Raw genomic sequence first — 14,919 nt, forward strand, 5'->3', positions numbered from 1 at the left:
TAGGGGTTACATTAGGTGAAAATGCATCATTAACTTATTTGTTCAGTAGCAACTCATATCAGAGCGCCGCAGATCAGTCGTTTTAGCATACGACAATCAGATGTAACACAATCACAACAAATCAAGTATCCCTCCAGGAATCTGTTTAGTATTACTGTTTCCTCATTCATAGCTACTGAACATTATCATCACTGTAATTTGCCATCACCGGGATCAGCAGTTCAGTACTGCAAGTGTATTTCTATTTCTATGCTATGTACTAATAGCTGAATCTAGCATTTTACAGTCTGATTAATTTCTAGTTTGGAGTCAAACCTATGCTGCTCCCCCAGAAAAATGGGTATGACAAACTATGAGCATAGTCACATTAGGATATGAGCCGTCATTAAAACAAAGAGGTGTGTTAGTCTTTCAAGTATGTCAGGTTTGAATCCTGTCTCAGTAGGGAACTCTGCATTGCAACAAGAAAAAAGCATAACAACTCTATGCTTGCCCTGTAACAGTTCTCCTGGTATGCCACCAGCTTCCACCAAATCCCCTGTTTAGAGAATGCACGTGTCAGAAAAAAGAAAAAAAATACACTACACCAACCCCCAAAGTAACATCCCACATAGACAAAAAGAGGACTCAATTGGTCTCTTACTGACTTCTTCCCCATGAATTTGCTTGCTGGTGTTTCAAATCACTTTATACTTTTGACCTTCATAGCATCCTGTGGCAGCACGTTCAGGATTATGTGTTACCTAGTGGTACATCCTTTGCATTAGAGCTGCAGTATAGTGGTTTTTTGAGCTTCTAAAGTTACATACAAGAACTAATCAACGAATTGTTTCCTGTTCACTTTGTCTATGCTGCTTTTAGTTTTAGACATTGCTCATCTTTTGCAAGTGCAAATATCCTATTTTTTCCCCAAAATGGAAGACAAGCTATACCTTTTGATGACTGCAGCTTATTGGAGTCCTTCCTTGTCCGAATGAGGTCACATTTACTATTATCCAATCTTCATAAATTAAGGCCGATTTACAGGCTATAGACCTGGTAACTGTTCAGATCCTCCATACACAAATAATAATGATCTGGTCTGGTTGTTAGCTTTACTAAATTTGTTTTAAAAACTCTTGAATGCTGTTAGAATCATAGAATTTATTTTATCACTTGAGACAGCACTTCAGAGCTATGTTTTATTTTGAAAAGCTGAAGAACCTCTCCACAACAAACTTATACCAACCACACTTCTTTGGACTTTTCTTGTCAAGTGCAGCTAGTTCAACACCCATGAACGTGATCTATTATAAAAAAGCCAATCCCCCTCTCAGTTCAGTATTAGTTTACATTAGAAGCAACACATAGATTTTGCTACAACCTATAATGTAGTATTCTAGGGCATTAAGCAACTTCTGGTTAGTCTAATCCAACAGGCAAACTACAGGAAGCCACTGGAAACAAGCCCACATACTTCTACTATAAGCATGTTGTTTAATGACAGGTTTCAGAACTATGGCTGAGGTTACCTTCATAGAAGTAGTTTATCAAAGGCTGAGTAGAAAAAACAAACTTCTTTTGGAAGTTTTTCTGCCCTACGATTTTTAAAGTTCACATACACCCCCCCAAAAGAAGCATGTCTTCCTTTTAAGTATGATCTACCAAATATTTCAATCCAAGGACTTCACAGCCACCCCCCAAAAAATAATCAAATATTGGCTCAGATTCCAAAAGCTGTGAAGCAAAAGTCATATTATGGTATGTAAGGTGGCCTCATCAGTAACAACCAAAGGTGTTTCAAGAGGTAATTCATACACCTACACACACTTCTCAATTCATACCATATGCATCTCCGGTGAGTCAGGGTTTACTGGACTTAAGTCCTGTGATGACCTCTTTGCTCCAGATGAAAGTTTTGCTGTATCTGCCACTTCACCATTTGGCAAAATACCATCTGCAAACCAAACTCTCCTTTGTTCTTTGGGGCACAGCCCTAGGACAGGTTAAGAAAACAACACTGACTTCATATTACTGTACTGTTCTAATAGCTGAAAGGGATAAACATTAAGCCCCTTCTCCCTCCAAATATATAGAGAATCTGTTTACTGGAACCAAGCACAAATAGACAGTTTGACATCAGCCAGTCTCCAGACTGGCAAATACATGCAAAAACAATCTCATACTTGCAGAGGAAGCTGCCATGCTATAGTTAAACCTATCAATTCCTGTATAAGGAAGGGTACTTTCTCAATCATCCCTCTGTAGTAAGGTAAAAATGAAGTGTGTATCACAGCTAAAAGATGAAATACACTCTAAAAAAGTTAGCTTATAACATTGTTTAAAGATTTGTTTTCATTGAAGGTCAAATGTTTAATAAAAGTGGAACAAAGACACTACTTAGCCACTAATCATTCGTATTTACACAGAGAATGGACCCCTACTGCTCCCTAGCAACTCTTCCCTAAACAACTACTTTCTGTTTTTACTGTAAGACTGGCAGACACAATGCAAGCCAGAGATCTCCTAAAGTATATAAAAATGATTAATTTCTACACCAAAGAAATTTACAATATTCCAAAGAGATCCTGAAAGTGTATACTATATATTATATATATATTATACTATATTTTGCATACCTTCAATACTAGGTTGTTTAAGTACTGAGATAGGTAACAGTGCAGAAGGTGAAGGAGAGCGAGCTCTACCAGATATCTGGGCTTCCTCCAAAGGTGGAACAGCAGAAGAACCCTCAGAGGATATACTGGAATTTGGGACAGGACCAGTTGGATTCATCATCCTTTCAAATGCCTGTGCTAAAAAATATAGTTAGTTTTTAAGATCTCACAAATGACTAAATTTCATTTGCAGTGCAGTATTATGGATGGGTTTTGTTTTGGTTTTTTTTTTTTTTTTACAAAAGCTGTGCACCTTTGTGAGCTACTTATGAAAAATGAACACTCAAGCTGTTGTACAGAAGAAAATTTTAGATTTCTTATCTTTTTACCTGCATATTTGCCTAATCTGTTCCTAAGACAGAAACAGACCTCCTTGTACATCTTGCTACCGTTACAGTGACTACATTGAACCATATGATCCCTCTACCTTGGTGCAAATACATGTATCACATTTATCAAATCAAATTCCATTCAGGTGGCATATTAAAAATCTGGTATGTTTTCACTTCAACTTGTTACTTAAGTATTAATAATTAGGACCTCTTTTTTCTCCTGATGTTTCCATAAGCATCCATGCTTAGCTTTCACTTAAGAAAAGGTTATCTTATTCACTTAAGAAAAGGTTATCTTATTATTCAATTACTGTAGTACTGTTAAGCAACTTGTAAAAATATCAGAACAGAAAGCTACATAGAATGGGCAAGTAACATGTGAGAGCAAGCAGGAGTATGGCCTTTAAACATACAGAAGGCCAACTGTGGAGGGAGGATCACTTTTGCTAGACTCCTGCTATGGATGACCCAACAGCATAACTTTATATTTAGTCCTACAGAGTTCAAGCCTACTTTTTATTTTTTATATAAAAAATAACCAGTTTGCTACTTAAAAGTTTAAAATAAGAACTGAAATCCAGCTATTCTCTTCCTCCCTCCATCTCAGAAATAGGAAAACATACACCAATTACAGTAGTGAAGCTCCCCAGAAAGAGCAAAGATTAAAGAGATGCTGGGTGTCCCTATTTTTTTTAATGATTACTGCAATTACTAAAATAAACTTTTTACCTTTATTAATGTCATCATAACAGCTATTACAGACTCTTGCTTCCTTCTCCATGTATTGTAGTTTGGATTTTCGTTTGCAGCAGCCACCACAAAAAACCTGAACCAGAAAAAGATTGAGTTAAATATTATAGACAAAATCCCAGTATTTCCTGAATTAAATTTGTATTATTATTTACTCCTTTTACTAAAATAGATTGCATTATATAAAGCATGCATACACATATTTGGAAGAAGGGAAGGAGAAAAGGAGCTTTGGCAAATGTATGTTACAATACATTTGTTTGTGGAGAAGTGGAAGTACTAGACTAAAAAGGCTTTTATTAAAAAGGGTTTAACTGCATTCAGCTCTGGGTCCCCAGCAGAGGAAAGACATGGACCTATTGGAGCGGGTCCAGAGGAGGGGTACGAAAATGGTCAGAGGGCTGGAGCACCCCTCCTATGAAGAAACACTGAGACTTGAGGTTGTTCAGCCTGGAGAAGAGAAGGCTCCAGGTAGACCTTTTTGCAGCTTTTCAATATATAAAGCACACTTTTAAGACACACAGAGAGAGACTTTCTACCAGGGCCTGTAGTGACAGGACAAGGAGCAACAGTTTTAAACTGAAAGATTGTAGATTTCAATTGCACAGAAGGAAGAAACTTTTTACAGTGAGGGTGGTGAGACACAGGAACAGGTTGCCCAAAGAATCTGTGGATACCCCATCACTGGAAGTGTTCAAGGTCAGGTTGACAGGGCTCTGAGCAACCTGACCTAATGGGAGATGTCCCTGCCCGCAGCAGGAAGGTTGGAACAGGTGGTTTTTAAAGTTCTCTTCCAACCCAAACCATTCTATGATGCTAATGATTAAGAATTTCAAAAGCTCCACAATTTGAGCCAAACTATGAAGTCTGCTAAATCTGCTTCTGATTAGGGGTTCTTCCTATTCCGTTCCCCAGAACTGCATCACAACCTATCCATACCATAAGCTTCTGAAATCTGACAGATATTTCTGTTGGACCAAGCCTTAGATGCCTACAAACCAACCTTCCACACAGGGCTAGGAGCGTCCACATTACACAGCCAGGCACTCAGCTCTTGGCAATACTCTCTCAGATTCAGCTATGAAATAGAGCAGCACCTAAAATTTCCTGATGTGAGCAGATCTAATCACATAAGGCCAGGTGCCCACAAAATAGCTAAAATTGGATTTTTTTACAATTTTTTTTTTAAGATCATAGCTGGAAGCAGCTGGTATACAATTGCACAGCAATCAGAACTCTTCCAAGAAATACACTTGTTTGATTCTAAACCCTCTGCAGCTTAATATTCAAGCCTGTATCTTATCTCTCATGACAAAACCTTCATGGAAAAAAACCAATAACCACAATGCATACACAAAGAGAAGCAACAAGTGATATTAGAATTATTATCTGGAGTGATGAAAATAATTTCAGGTCGCACCACCTATTCTCAAATTCATTCCTAGTTCTGTTAATCCCATACCTATTTTACATTAAAGGACAGTGACAGGAACAAGGACCGAACCCCAGAATTGGGTCACATTTCCTTTACTGCTTTAGTATTATCTCTGAAGATAACTGTTGCAATCTCCCATTAGGATTCAGGTAATGGTTAAAATGATCTAGTCTCACACCAGCTAAGAGTCATTCCTTATCCACTGATCTTGCAGCACTGTGCACTGCACCAAGTCTCTCCATAACAACTGTTACCAGTTTGTCATGAAATTCCAAGTTGCCTCTTCTAACTCAGACAACTATCTAAGCTGGAGCTCACTCCTTCCCAAGCTATTTACTAATGCTGGCTCAGGAACTATGTTGGGTAAGCAAGCTCCCCAACTCTGTCAGAAAGAATAAGCATAGTTGCTGTTATGTTACTAGTTCCCTTCAGCGAAGTATTTTAAAAGCTTGCTGAAGACTGCTTTGAAAGAACAGAATATGCTCTTCTACTTCAACAGGGTATGTATCCTGTCTATTTTTAAGCACATATAGGGAAAAAAGTACATCCCTAGCCTGGACTACACCTGCACAATCCCGTTCAAAGAATTATGTCTCCAGTAAAACTGTTTTCTGCAAGAGTTCCCACAAATATCTGGTGCTTTTCGCACTTTTCCCTTATGTTCTTTCAATAGTGACTTGCAAATTTTCAGAGTCCCACCACTTTTGGCTATATACAGACTCTGGAGTCAGTATTGGCCTGTCATGTTTTAAACCCAGCCAACAGCTCACTCATCCTCCCCTGCCCCAGGAGATGGGGGAGGGAATTGGAGGAGTAAAGGTAAGGAGACTCGTAGGTTCAGATAAAAACAATTTAATAATTGTAATAAAATGAAATTAAAATAATAATGATACTAGAATATACAAATGAGTAATGGACAATGCAATTCCTCACCACCAACCTACCGATGCCCAGCCCATTCCTGGCTAGTGATCCTGGAGGAGAGATGATTCTCAAACTGCAATGCTGGAAGAGAGCCCCTCAACTTCTCAGCCAACCCTCACATATATACTGAGCATGACGTTATATGATATGGACTATTCCACTGGCTGATTTGGGTGTGGTGCTCTGGCTGTGCTCCCACCCATCTTCTTGCGCACCTGCGCACAGGCAGGACATGGGAAGTTGAAAAGTCCTTGAGCTCTTAGCAACAACTAAAAGCATCAGTGTCTTATCAACATTGTTCTTATAGCAAATCCCACATTGAATCTGAAACACAGCACTAATTATAGCTACTAAGAAAAAAAATTATCTCTATCCCAGTTGACACCAGGATATGGCCTTTAGAAGAGGTTTCTTTTGAAACCTTGGTCTGACAGCAACCTTCTACCACTGACCTGGGTTAAGTAAGCAAAAAGAACACAAAGTCTTCTGTTATTCCTAATTATCTCCAGGAAAACAAAGTGGATTAAGAGGAAAATAAAACCCCAAACAGTAGCGACAGAGAAAAAAAAAATTAAGCTATTAGAAGTGATCTCCTTTAAGTAGGAAAAGTCACCGTAAAAACAGTAATACTTGATTGGTGCAATACAAGCTCAAAAAAAGAAACTATTCCAGTCGCCTCTGCATTAGTGTCACAGGTAATTTACCTCAACTGAAAGTGCACATGCTCAGTAAAGATGTTAAGAATGTAACTGGTGAAGATTGATTGCTAATCAGTTACAATCCACCTTAGGGCTTCAAATGCTAAGCAGTAGAATCCTTTGCAATTGGCATTCTCTTCACAGAATCACAGAAACATCTAGGTTGGAAAGGACCTTGAAGACCATCTAGTCCAACCGTTAACCTAGCACTGACAGTTCCCAACTACACCATATCCCGAAGTGCTGTGTCAACCTGCCTCTTGAACACCTCCAGGGATGGGGACTCCACCACCTCCCTGGGCAGCCCATTCCAACGCCCAACAACCCCTTCTGGAAAGAAATGCTTCCTAATATCTAGTCTAAACCTTCCCTGGCACAGCTTGAGGCCATTACCTCTTGTCTTATCGCTCATTACTTGGTTAAAGAGGCTCATCCCCAGCTCTCTGCAACCTCCTTTCAGGTAGTTGTAGAGGGTGATGAGGTCTCCCCTCAGCCTCCTCTTCTCCAGGCTAAACAACCCCAGTTCCCTCAGCCGCTCCTCATACGACCTGTGCTCCAGACCCTTCACCAGCTTCGTTGCCCTTCTCTGGACACGCTCTTCTTACAGTTGGTACCACTGGGACCCACAACAGAGGAGGCAGCTTAATCTTAATGCACAGGAGACAAGAGGTGAACACAAGCTAAGGGACAGGTAATGTAACAGGGGAAAGGAGATGAAAATGAGGCTGCTGAGCAAATAAATTGATTCTGGTTGAGCTAGACAGAGGAAGGGTACTGCAACAACAGACAAACACCTAAATAAAGAAACTGCAAAGTTGTTTGGCCTTACAAGTGATGCAGATGGGAGAGAAAGCAGGGACCACTAACTTTACACTTCCTTCCAGCACAAAAGCCAGAATTCACAAGTGTTGCCACTTTCATTAATAAAAAGCTGTAGGACTACATGAAAACTATACAATTGTCTTTCAGTATAGTCCACAGAGGACAACTGTGAATTCCTACCAGTTTATCCTTATGTCCACATGGTTGAAAACACAACCCACAACAAGTTCACAAGGAAAGTTTCATTTGTTTTTAAGACAAAGTTTTACAAGGCAGAAAGTTAAGCTATTGCACATTCAGAAAAGTCATAACACTTAACAACTGCAGCACACTCCAGTATCTGTAAGTTTAGATAACCTATACTGCCTTCACTCGTTCTTCTAATGAAGATGCATTGTGATACTCCCTCTAATTACACCCTTCTGCCAAAAAACCCTCTGTTAACACACAAGATTAGCCACACTAACAGCTGATGGCTGTAAACAGAACTGTGTAGTGATTTATCCTCACTTCTAGACAAGGTGCAAGAAATTTCACAGTGAATGTAAACAGGAACTTGAAGTCAGTCAGGCTTACAACTAAAATGAAACCCACTCAGAAGAACTGTGTACAACACTTCAACAGAATATTCTGCCAAATGATTAAGTTCAATGACTTCTAGGTTGTCACAGTGAGTTCTTCACTTTCTTGGCACCAAATTTAGACCCACATTCTAGTTCATGCTTAGTGCAGCTGAAGTAAAAAGAGTGCTATGCTTTGAATACACAGTGCCAGGGTGCTCACCCTGGGAGATTACCAAGCCTCTCCAGATGCCTCTCTACACTGGGGATGCAAAAAGTTAGTAAGTGGTCTTCACTGTAGGTTCATTAGTATTGTCAGTATTTCCATTTACACACTAGTAGAAGTGTAAGCCACAGCACCTCACAAGGGAATTCTGGATTAAGAATAAACTTTTGACTATTTACTCACTGCAGAAGACCACACGCTGAAAAAAATTCTACAGATTACTTGCTCAGTTGGTGAGTACCATTTGCCCCACAAAAGTAGCATAGTTTTCCCCTGAGATGACTCCCCTGGAAAATTATACATCTAAACACACAGAAGGACAGATTTAGGCTATAAATCCTTTGCATTGGTACTGCTCTTACAGCTCCTGAAAGAATGCAATCCTTACAGATTCATGGACAGTGTTTTACAGCTAGTATAACCACTCACCTGAACTCCAACAATCATCATCACCTCAATTTTTTTAAGTTTAAATACTTAAGCTTAACTTAAAAGCTGAGTAAAGAGCTGATTCACTATGACTACTATGAAGTAATCCACTGTCTCATCTTTCTAGTTCTATGCAAAATACAGTAGTCTAGACAGTATTGGAAAATAAAGTACGAACATTCTCCGTACTTCCCTTTAATTATTTTCACAAAAAAGGCCATACATTTCTTAATTAGTATCAGTCTTTTCCAACAGTCTGTTTCTATGAAGGAAAAATAAAATTAATTTTTTAAAAAATAAAATACTTTGAGACTAGAAAAATTCTGTCAATATTCTTTCCCTTTTGTATTTTGGTTATCCTTGAATCAGAATGCATTTGCTTTTAATAACACAGGACTCCTCTCCAATAACTTACCTTTCCGCATGCACGACAGTGGTGTCGTCTTTTTGTAAACGTGAACTTGACTTGGCAGTTCATGCAGTTCGGTGCCTCTGAATCAGGAACCCACAACGGTTGTTTCCACGACAGAGTTGCAGGTATTTTAAGTGATTCTATGTTTTCAGATGTCTGGTTTCTTCCAGCTTCAGAGCTGCTTTCCCCAGAGTGCACAGGGTCAAAATTTTTACCAACACTTATGCTGGTGCCTGAGGGGGGAGCTTCTGGGGTAACTGAACTGGCCTTCTGGATTTCTTTCTCAAGTCCATCTGTTCTATTCAGTTGTCTCTGACAAACAGCTCCTTGGGAAGGGCCAAGCAACTGCTTTGGTCTTGCGCCTTCAGTACAAACATTAGAAACTAGTGCTTCACTACCACTCCCAGTCATGTCCTCAATACGAGACATACTCTCTTCTGTTGAAGATTCCGATTCATTGGCAGTAAGAGATGCTTTAAGATTACTATTAATGCTCATTATCTCCACCAGTTTTGCTTGCATATGTTCTTCAGTAACCCCTGTGAAATCTAGGTTGTTCACATTTGTTAAATTCCCTTCATCTGTATCAGCTTCCATTAAGTTACTACCATTGTCTGAAGACTTCAAGACATTGGACTGAAGACTTTGCCCATATAAGAAATCATCAAGTTCAGCATCACTTATTAGAGTATCACTTTTAAAAACATTCTCCTCAACAGTAAAGTCAGCCATAACTGGGCTCATACTTTCATTGTAATAAGAATCTATACCAACACCATATGGCTCAGCTTCATATTCTAGAAAAGCAGAAGCAAAAGATTTGACTTGCTGAGAATCACTGTCATCAGTTACATTCTCAGTATCATACTTCTCTCCATCTGTACTTTTTTCCACAATACTTTCGCTGATTTTAGCTATATATCCTTCCTGTGCATGCAAGCCAGTGTTTTCCCAGGATTCCTTATCAGAGAGATCAGTTTTAGACTTTTCAGCATGAACAGTTAAAATATCACTAATAACCTCTGCCATTTCATTTTGAGGTAGAGGATTAACTTTCTCTTCCGTTACAACTAATGAACCACATATAGATACAGGAAGTGAAAGACATGACAGTGAAGTCTGGACATCCTCAACAGAAATACACGAAGTTGAAACACTGTTTAGTATTTCATTGCTATTAAGTTCTTCACTAACTACATTGTCTTCTGTGACTTTCTTTTCCAATTCCACTTTAGCTCCTGTTTGACATGAGGAGTCTGGGTAAACACCATTTCCAGATAATGCTGCATGGCTTTTGTGCAACTGAGGCTTCTGTGGCAGATCTGAAGGCATGGATTCAACATCATACTCATCTTCTGAGTCTACCTTTTCTGTGGCATTTCTTCCATACATCTCTTCGCTTACTGCAGAGCATGCACTTTCATCTTGTGATACACAAGGCAATTTTTCGTATGCTTTCTCATCTTTGGGACTGTTTGCATTCAAATTCTGTGATGTTACAGGGACATGTGCAGTATTAAGGCAAGCAGTTTGTTCAAGCTGACCAAATACTTCACTGCACTTTACAGATTCTGTCCTGTGTTGATCATCACATGAATGTGAGATCTTTGCTGTAGCATAACTGTCTGATTTTAAAGCTAAGTAATTAATCTCCTCCGTTTTAAGATGTCCTGAATCTTGGGGCATCAATTTCCCATCACTCTGCTCTGTACCTGAAACATCACTACAACCAGCTGATGACATACAAGTAGGAACAGGTACGCAAGATATGCCATAGTCAGTCAAACCTTCACTGTACTGGAAATCATCTGGCTGCAATTTTTGGGTATCTTCATGAGCAGCCACTGAATGGATTAAGTTACCTGTGTCATTAACAAGATCACACACAGGTATACTACACCTTCCTGGGTTTGAAGCCTGAATTTCATTTAAGGAACCACTATCCACAGTGGACAAAAGATCAGGTCCAGCAACGCTCTTCTCATTTGGTGGTGAATAACTTGGAAGCGCTTCACTTGTTCCAATGTGGCTAGCTAGAGAGATCTCTTCTGATGAAGTACAACTGTTAGCACCCTCTTGCAGTTTTGGTGTTGGGTATACATGTTGTAAGCAGTCCAGAACTGAAGAAAGTGAATGGTGTTTGGGGTCATATGGATTTTGAGGTGTTCTGTAGCAGTCACATTCATCTGTTTTAAGCAGAAAGAGATCAAAAGCAAAGTTTGTAAAACTCCTCACTTTCCACAGTGCACTCCATCTAAATTCCATCTATTCATCAACACAAGCTTTTATTTAGCACATTACTTTCAAATCCCACAGTAGCAGTCATTTGACCAATATTATTATGTTGCAGAACAAGGCATATAATACTAACCTGTATTCTGTTCAAATTCATCAAGTAGCTTGTCCAAGTCACAGACTGCAGCTTTAAAGTAACTGTCCATTCTAGTTAGTTCTTGTGAAGCTTTAGCCTCCTTAAACCTAAAAAGAAAAATACAGTGTTCATTCACAGCATTTTGCTATTTACAAATTCAAAATATTATTATTAGAAGACAACTTCTGTGAAGTATTTTTTTCTTTTTAATAACACTTTCTTCTCTCTCCATGTAAACAAAATTTAAGCTCAAACAGGACTGCAGACTGCCAACCTCTACATGCTCTGAATACACTCTGCAGTATACTCAGTATACTATGTACAGTATGCTCAAAAATTCACCTTAAATCAGCAAATTGAAGTTGCCTTATTGAAGCCAAATGCATCTGAAAGCACATACTATGGCACATATTATAGATATATTTATTAAAACCAGAAGGGATACTAACATCTTCTAGTCTGACCCCCTATACATTCTACACCATGGAGTTCACAGACAAAAAACCAAAATGGGCTGTCATCACCCTTGCAACACAAGTGAACTGTTTAAATAAATAATGCCTACATAATTCCAGACATTTCGTGCTTTAAACTGCAGTAGGAAGCACAAAAAGTATCCTTCTGTTGGAGAAAGTACCAGCAAGAAAAAAAGCCTCCTTTAGGAGTTCAAACTCCACAACCAGTTCAACACTGAGCATGTGAATGACACTTAGAAGAAACTGATTCTCTTAGTTCCCAAGCTATCCAACCAGTTAACCTCAATTTAATTTCAGCTATGACCAAATGTTTCAGATAAGACTAAATATGGGCTAAAACCTAAAATATATCAGGACTGTAAAGCAGATAACCAGCTGAAGCACTGAAGTACAACACAGTCATCTTAACACAGATCTGCAATGTGTTTAAGCAGGTTGAGGTCAGTACTCCTCCCTCACGATGACCAATGAGTTGCCTTTAAATCCTCCTCTTAGACCTTCCTCGAAGGCCAGGAGAAAAAGCAGCATGGTAATCATCTGCTGTGGTTTAACCACAGCCAGAAGCTAAGCACCATGCAGCCACTCGCTCACTCCCCACTCACAGTGGAATGGGAAGGAGAGATGAAAAAAAAAAGTAAAATTCACAGGTTGTGACAAGAACAGTTTAATAACTAAAATAAAATAATAACAATAGTAATAAAATACAGTAATCGCAGCAATGAAGGAAGATAACAAAAAGAAGAGAAATAAAATCCAAGAAAAGACAAGCAATGCACAGTGCAACTGCTCACTACCTGCTGATCAATGCCTGAGCAACGACATACTCCCCCCCAGCCAACTCCCCCCAGTTTCTATACTGGGCATGACATCCTATGGTATGGAATATCCCTTTCGCTAGTTCAGGCCAGCTGTCCTGGCCACGCTCCCTGCCAGTTTTCTTGTGTACCCCCTCACTGGCAGAGCACGGGAAACTGAGAAACCCTTAACCTAGGAGAAGCACTATTTAGCAACAACTAAAACATCTGTCTGTTACCAACACTATTCTCACACTAAATCCAAAGCACAGCACTGTACCAGCTACTAGGAAGAAAATTAACTTTATCCCAGCCAAAACCAGGACAATCTCTGTTCTACTCAGAACACAAAAACCATTAACTCATTAACTTTCTCTAAGACCCAAACAATTTTTTTTTAAAATCTTTTTGGAGACTTACCAACTCAGAGAGCTATTTATTAATCACATTCCCTACTGCAAAACATCCCATTTGATTTGTTTAATGACGATTTCCAGCCACTCAATGTTATGCCTTCTTGGTTACTCTGAGTGCTTTCTAATTCCACACCTTTTTCATGTCTGAACACCCATGTTGTGCAATTACCTGTAACATATAACCAAGTCATTATTTACACTTCCCTTAAGTAAACTGAAGGGACTTAGAACCCTTTAGTCTAATGTCTAGAAACTACACCTGTGGAGGCCTGTCTAGTTTTTCTTCCACTGTTACCAGTTCATTTAGTCTCTGCACTGTCTGACTTAACACTCTACCCAATTTAATGTGCTTTGACCATCTAGTACTGTCTCTTCTCAAAGCTTAGAGCCCAAAGAAATACTTAAATCCTCTCTTATCACTTACACCACACTGCAGCTACAGATCTGGATTCTATGTCTTATTTACTCCACTGAGGTGTAAGGTTTCCTCTCACTGAATTGTTCAGATCAGATGCATTCACTTACTACCACATTAATATGCACGTGACAAGAAAACTTTAAGCTAATATATATAGTTCAAATAGAGACTTGCAAAGCACAAAAAGGGTGAAACAAATAGTATGCATCATAACTTAATGCAGCATGTTGTGCCCATATACAAGCAAAAATAAACAATCTGAATATACCACTGTATTGATATCCATGGCCATGAACTGGTCACTCCAGTGGTCTTCAGCATGCTGCGCTAAGTCAAGTCTCACACAGCTATCTCATGAGCAAACAGCAGCAAGTACATACTTAACACCATTTCTCTTACACTCATTTGAATACAGTTCTTTCTTGTAACGATCAACTCACTTCCCAATCTCCTGGCAAGTGGGAGATTACAACTTGAAATGGAAGTTACTTCAGTTAAGAGCCTTACAAGGTTAACAGCTTGTGACGATTCACTAAGAGACATTAAAAGTACAGATCCCACCCTTAAAGCATATTTATGGGCAGCAACAAAACTGTCAAAAATTAGTCTATCAGATGATATAAACTAGAAATATTGACGGATTATGAGAAAACTGGGGATCAAGAAATACTTAATGCTGATTTTTACTCTCTGTAGGAATAGATTATACAACCTTACCACTCAGGAACAACTTCCAAGTTACAACTAACATGCAGACTAATGGCTGTGACCAAAAGGAGCTGTGGTCACAGGCCCCTCACCACTCTCCAGCCACACATTCCTCAACACTTTGTTTGTACTGGCACCTGAAGTGCTAAGGCTTGGACAACCAGCCCAAGCCAGAGTTGACCTATAGATGAATCCTGTATATTTTATAACTGATAACCATTGTGCTAATAGGTATTATACTAAATTATAACAAACCACCTATTCTGATGTAAGAAGTGGAAGTATTGAAGCCTGAACAACAGGCTCCGACCTAAAGATGCTAACTTGGTATGTAGTCATTAGTGAAATATGTATGCTCGTTAATGGAAGATGTAGCTTAAACATCATAAAACATGTCTATTCTGAATACATCTTTATCTTTCTTTGTGTGTGGGCAAGATAACAGGGCCATGGAGACAGTTGTCTGGCCTTGTGACCTCATGTGAGACCTT

General features: G+C 39.1%; 1 protein-coding gene across 2 annotated transcripts in view; it reads right to left on the reverse strand.

The window, feature by feature from the left end:
* The window catches only part of ZFYVE16 (zinc finger FYVE-type containing 16), a 32,267-nt gene that overhangs the window by 12,530 nt on the left and 4,818 nt on the right, over window positions 1-14,919 (reverse strand). For both annotated transcript variants that reach the window (XM_074811741.1, XM_074811742.1), the window contains exons 2-6: window positions 11,617-11,723; window positions 9,249-11,431; window positions 3,719-3,815; window positions 2,619-2,795; window positions 1,824-1,975 (exon numbers count right to left, since the gene is read on the reverse strand). In XM_074811741.1, the coding sequence (XP_074667842.1) occupies window positions 1,824-1,975; window positions 2,619-2,795; window positions 3,719-3,815; window positions 9,249-11,431; window positions 11,617-11,686 (2,679 nt within the window). In that variant the 5' untranslated portion in view covers window positions 11,687-11,723. The remainder of the gene's footprint in view (window positions 1-1,823; window positions 1,976-2,618; window positions 2,796-3,718; window positions 3,816-9,248; window positions 11,432-11,616; window positions 11,724-14,919) is intronic.

Source organism: Strix aluco, chromosome Z (assembly GCF_031877795.1).
Source record: "Strix aluco isolate bStrAlu1 chromosome Z, bStrAlu1.hap1, whole genome shotgun sequence".
Classification (NCBI taxonomy): domain Eukaryota; kingdom Metazoa; phylum Chordata; class Aves; order Strigiformes; family Strigidae; genus Strix; species Strix aluco.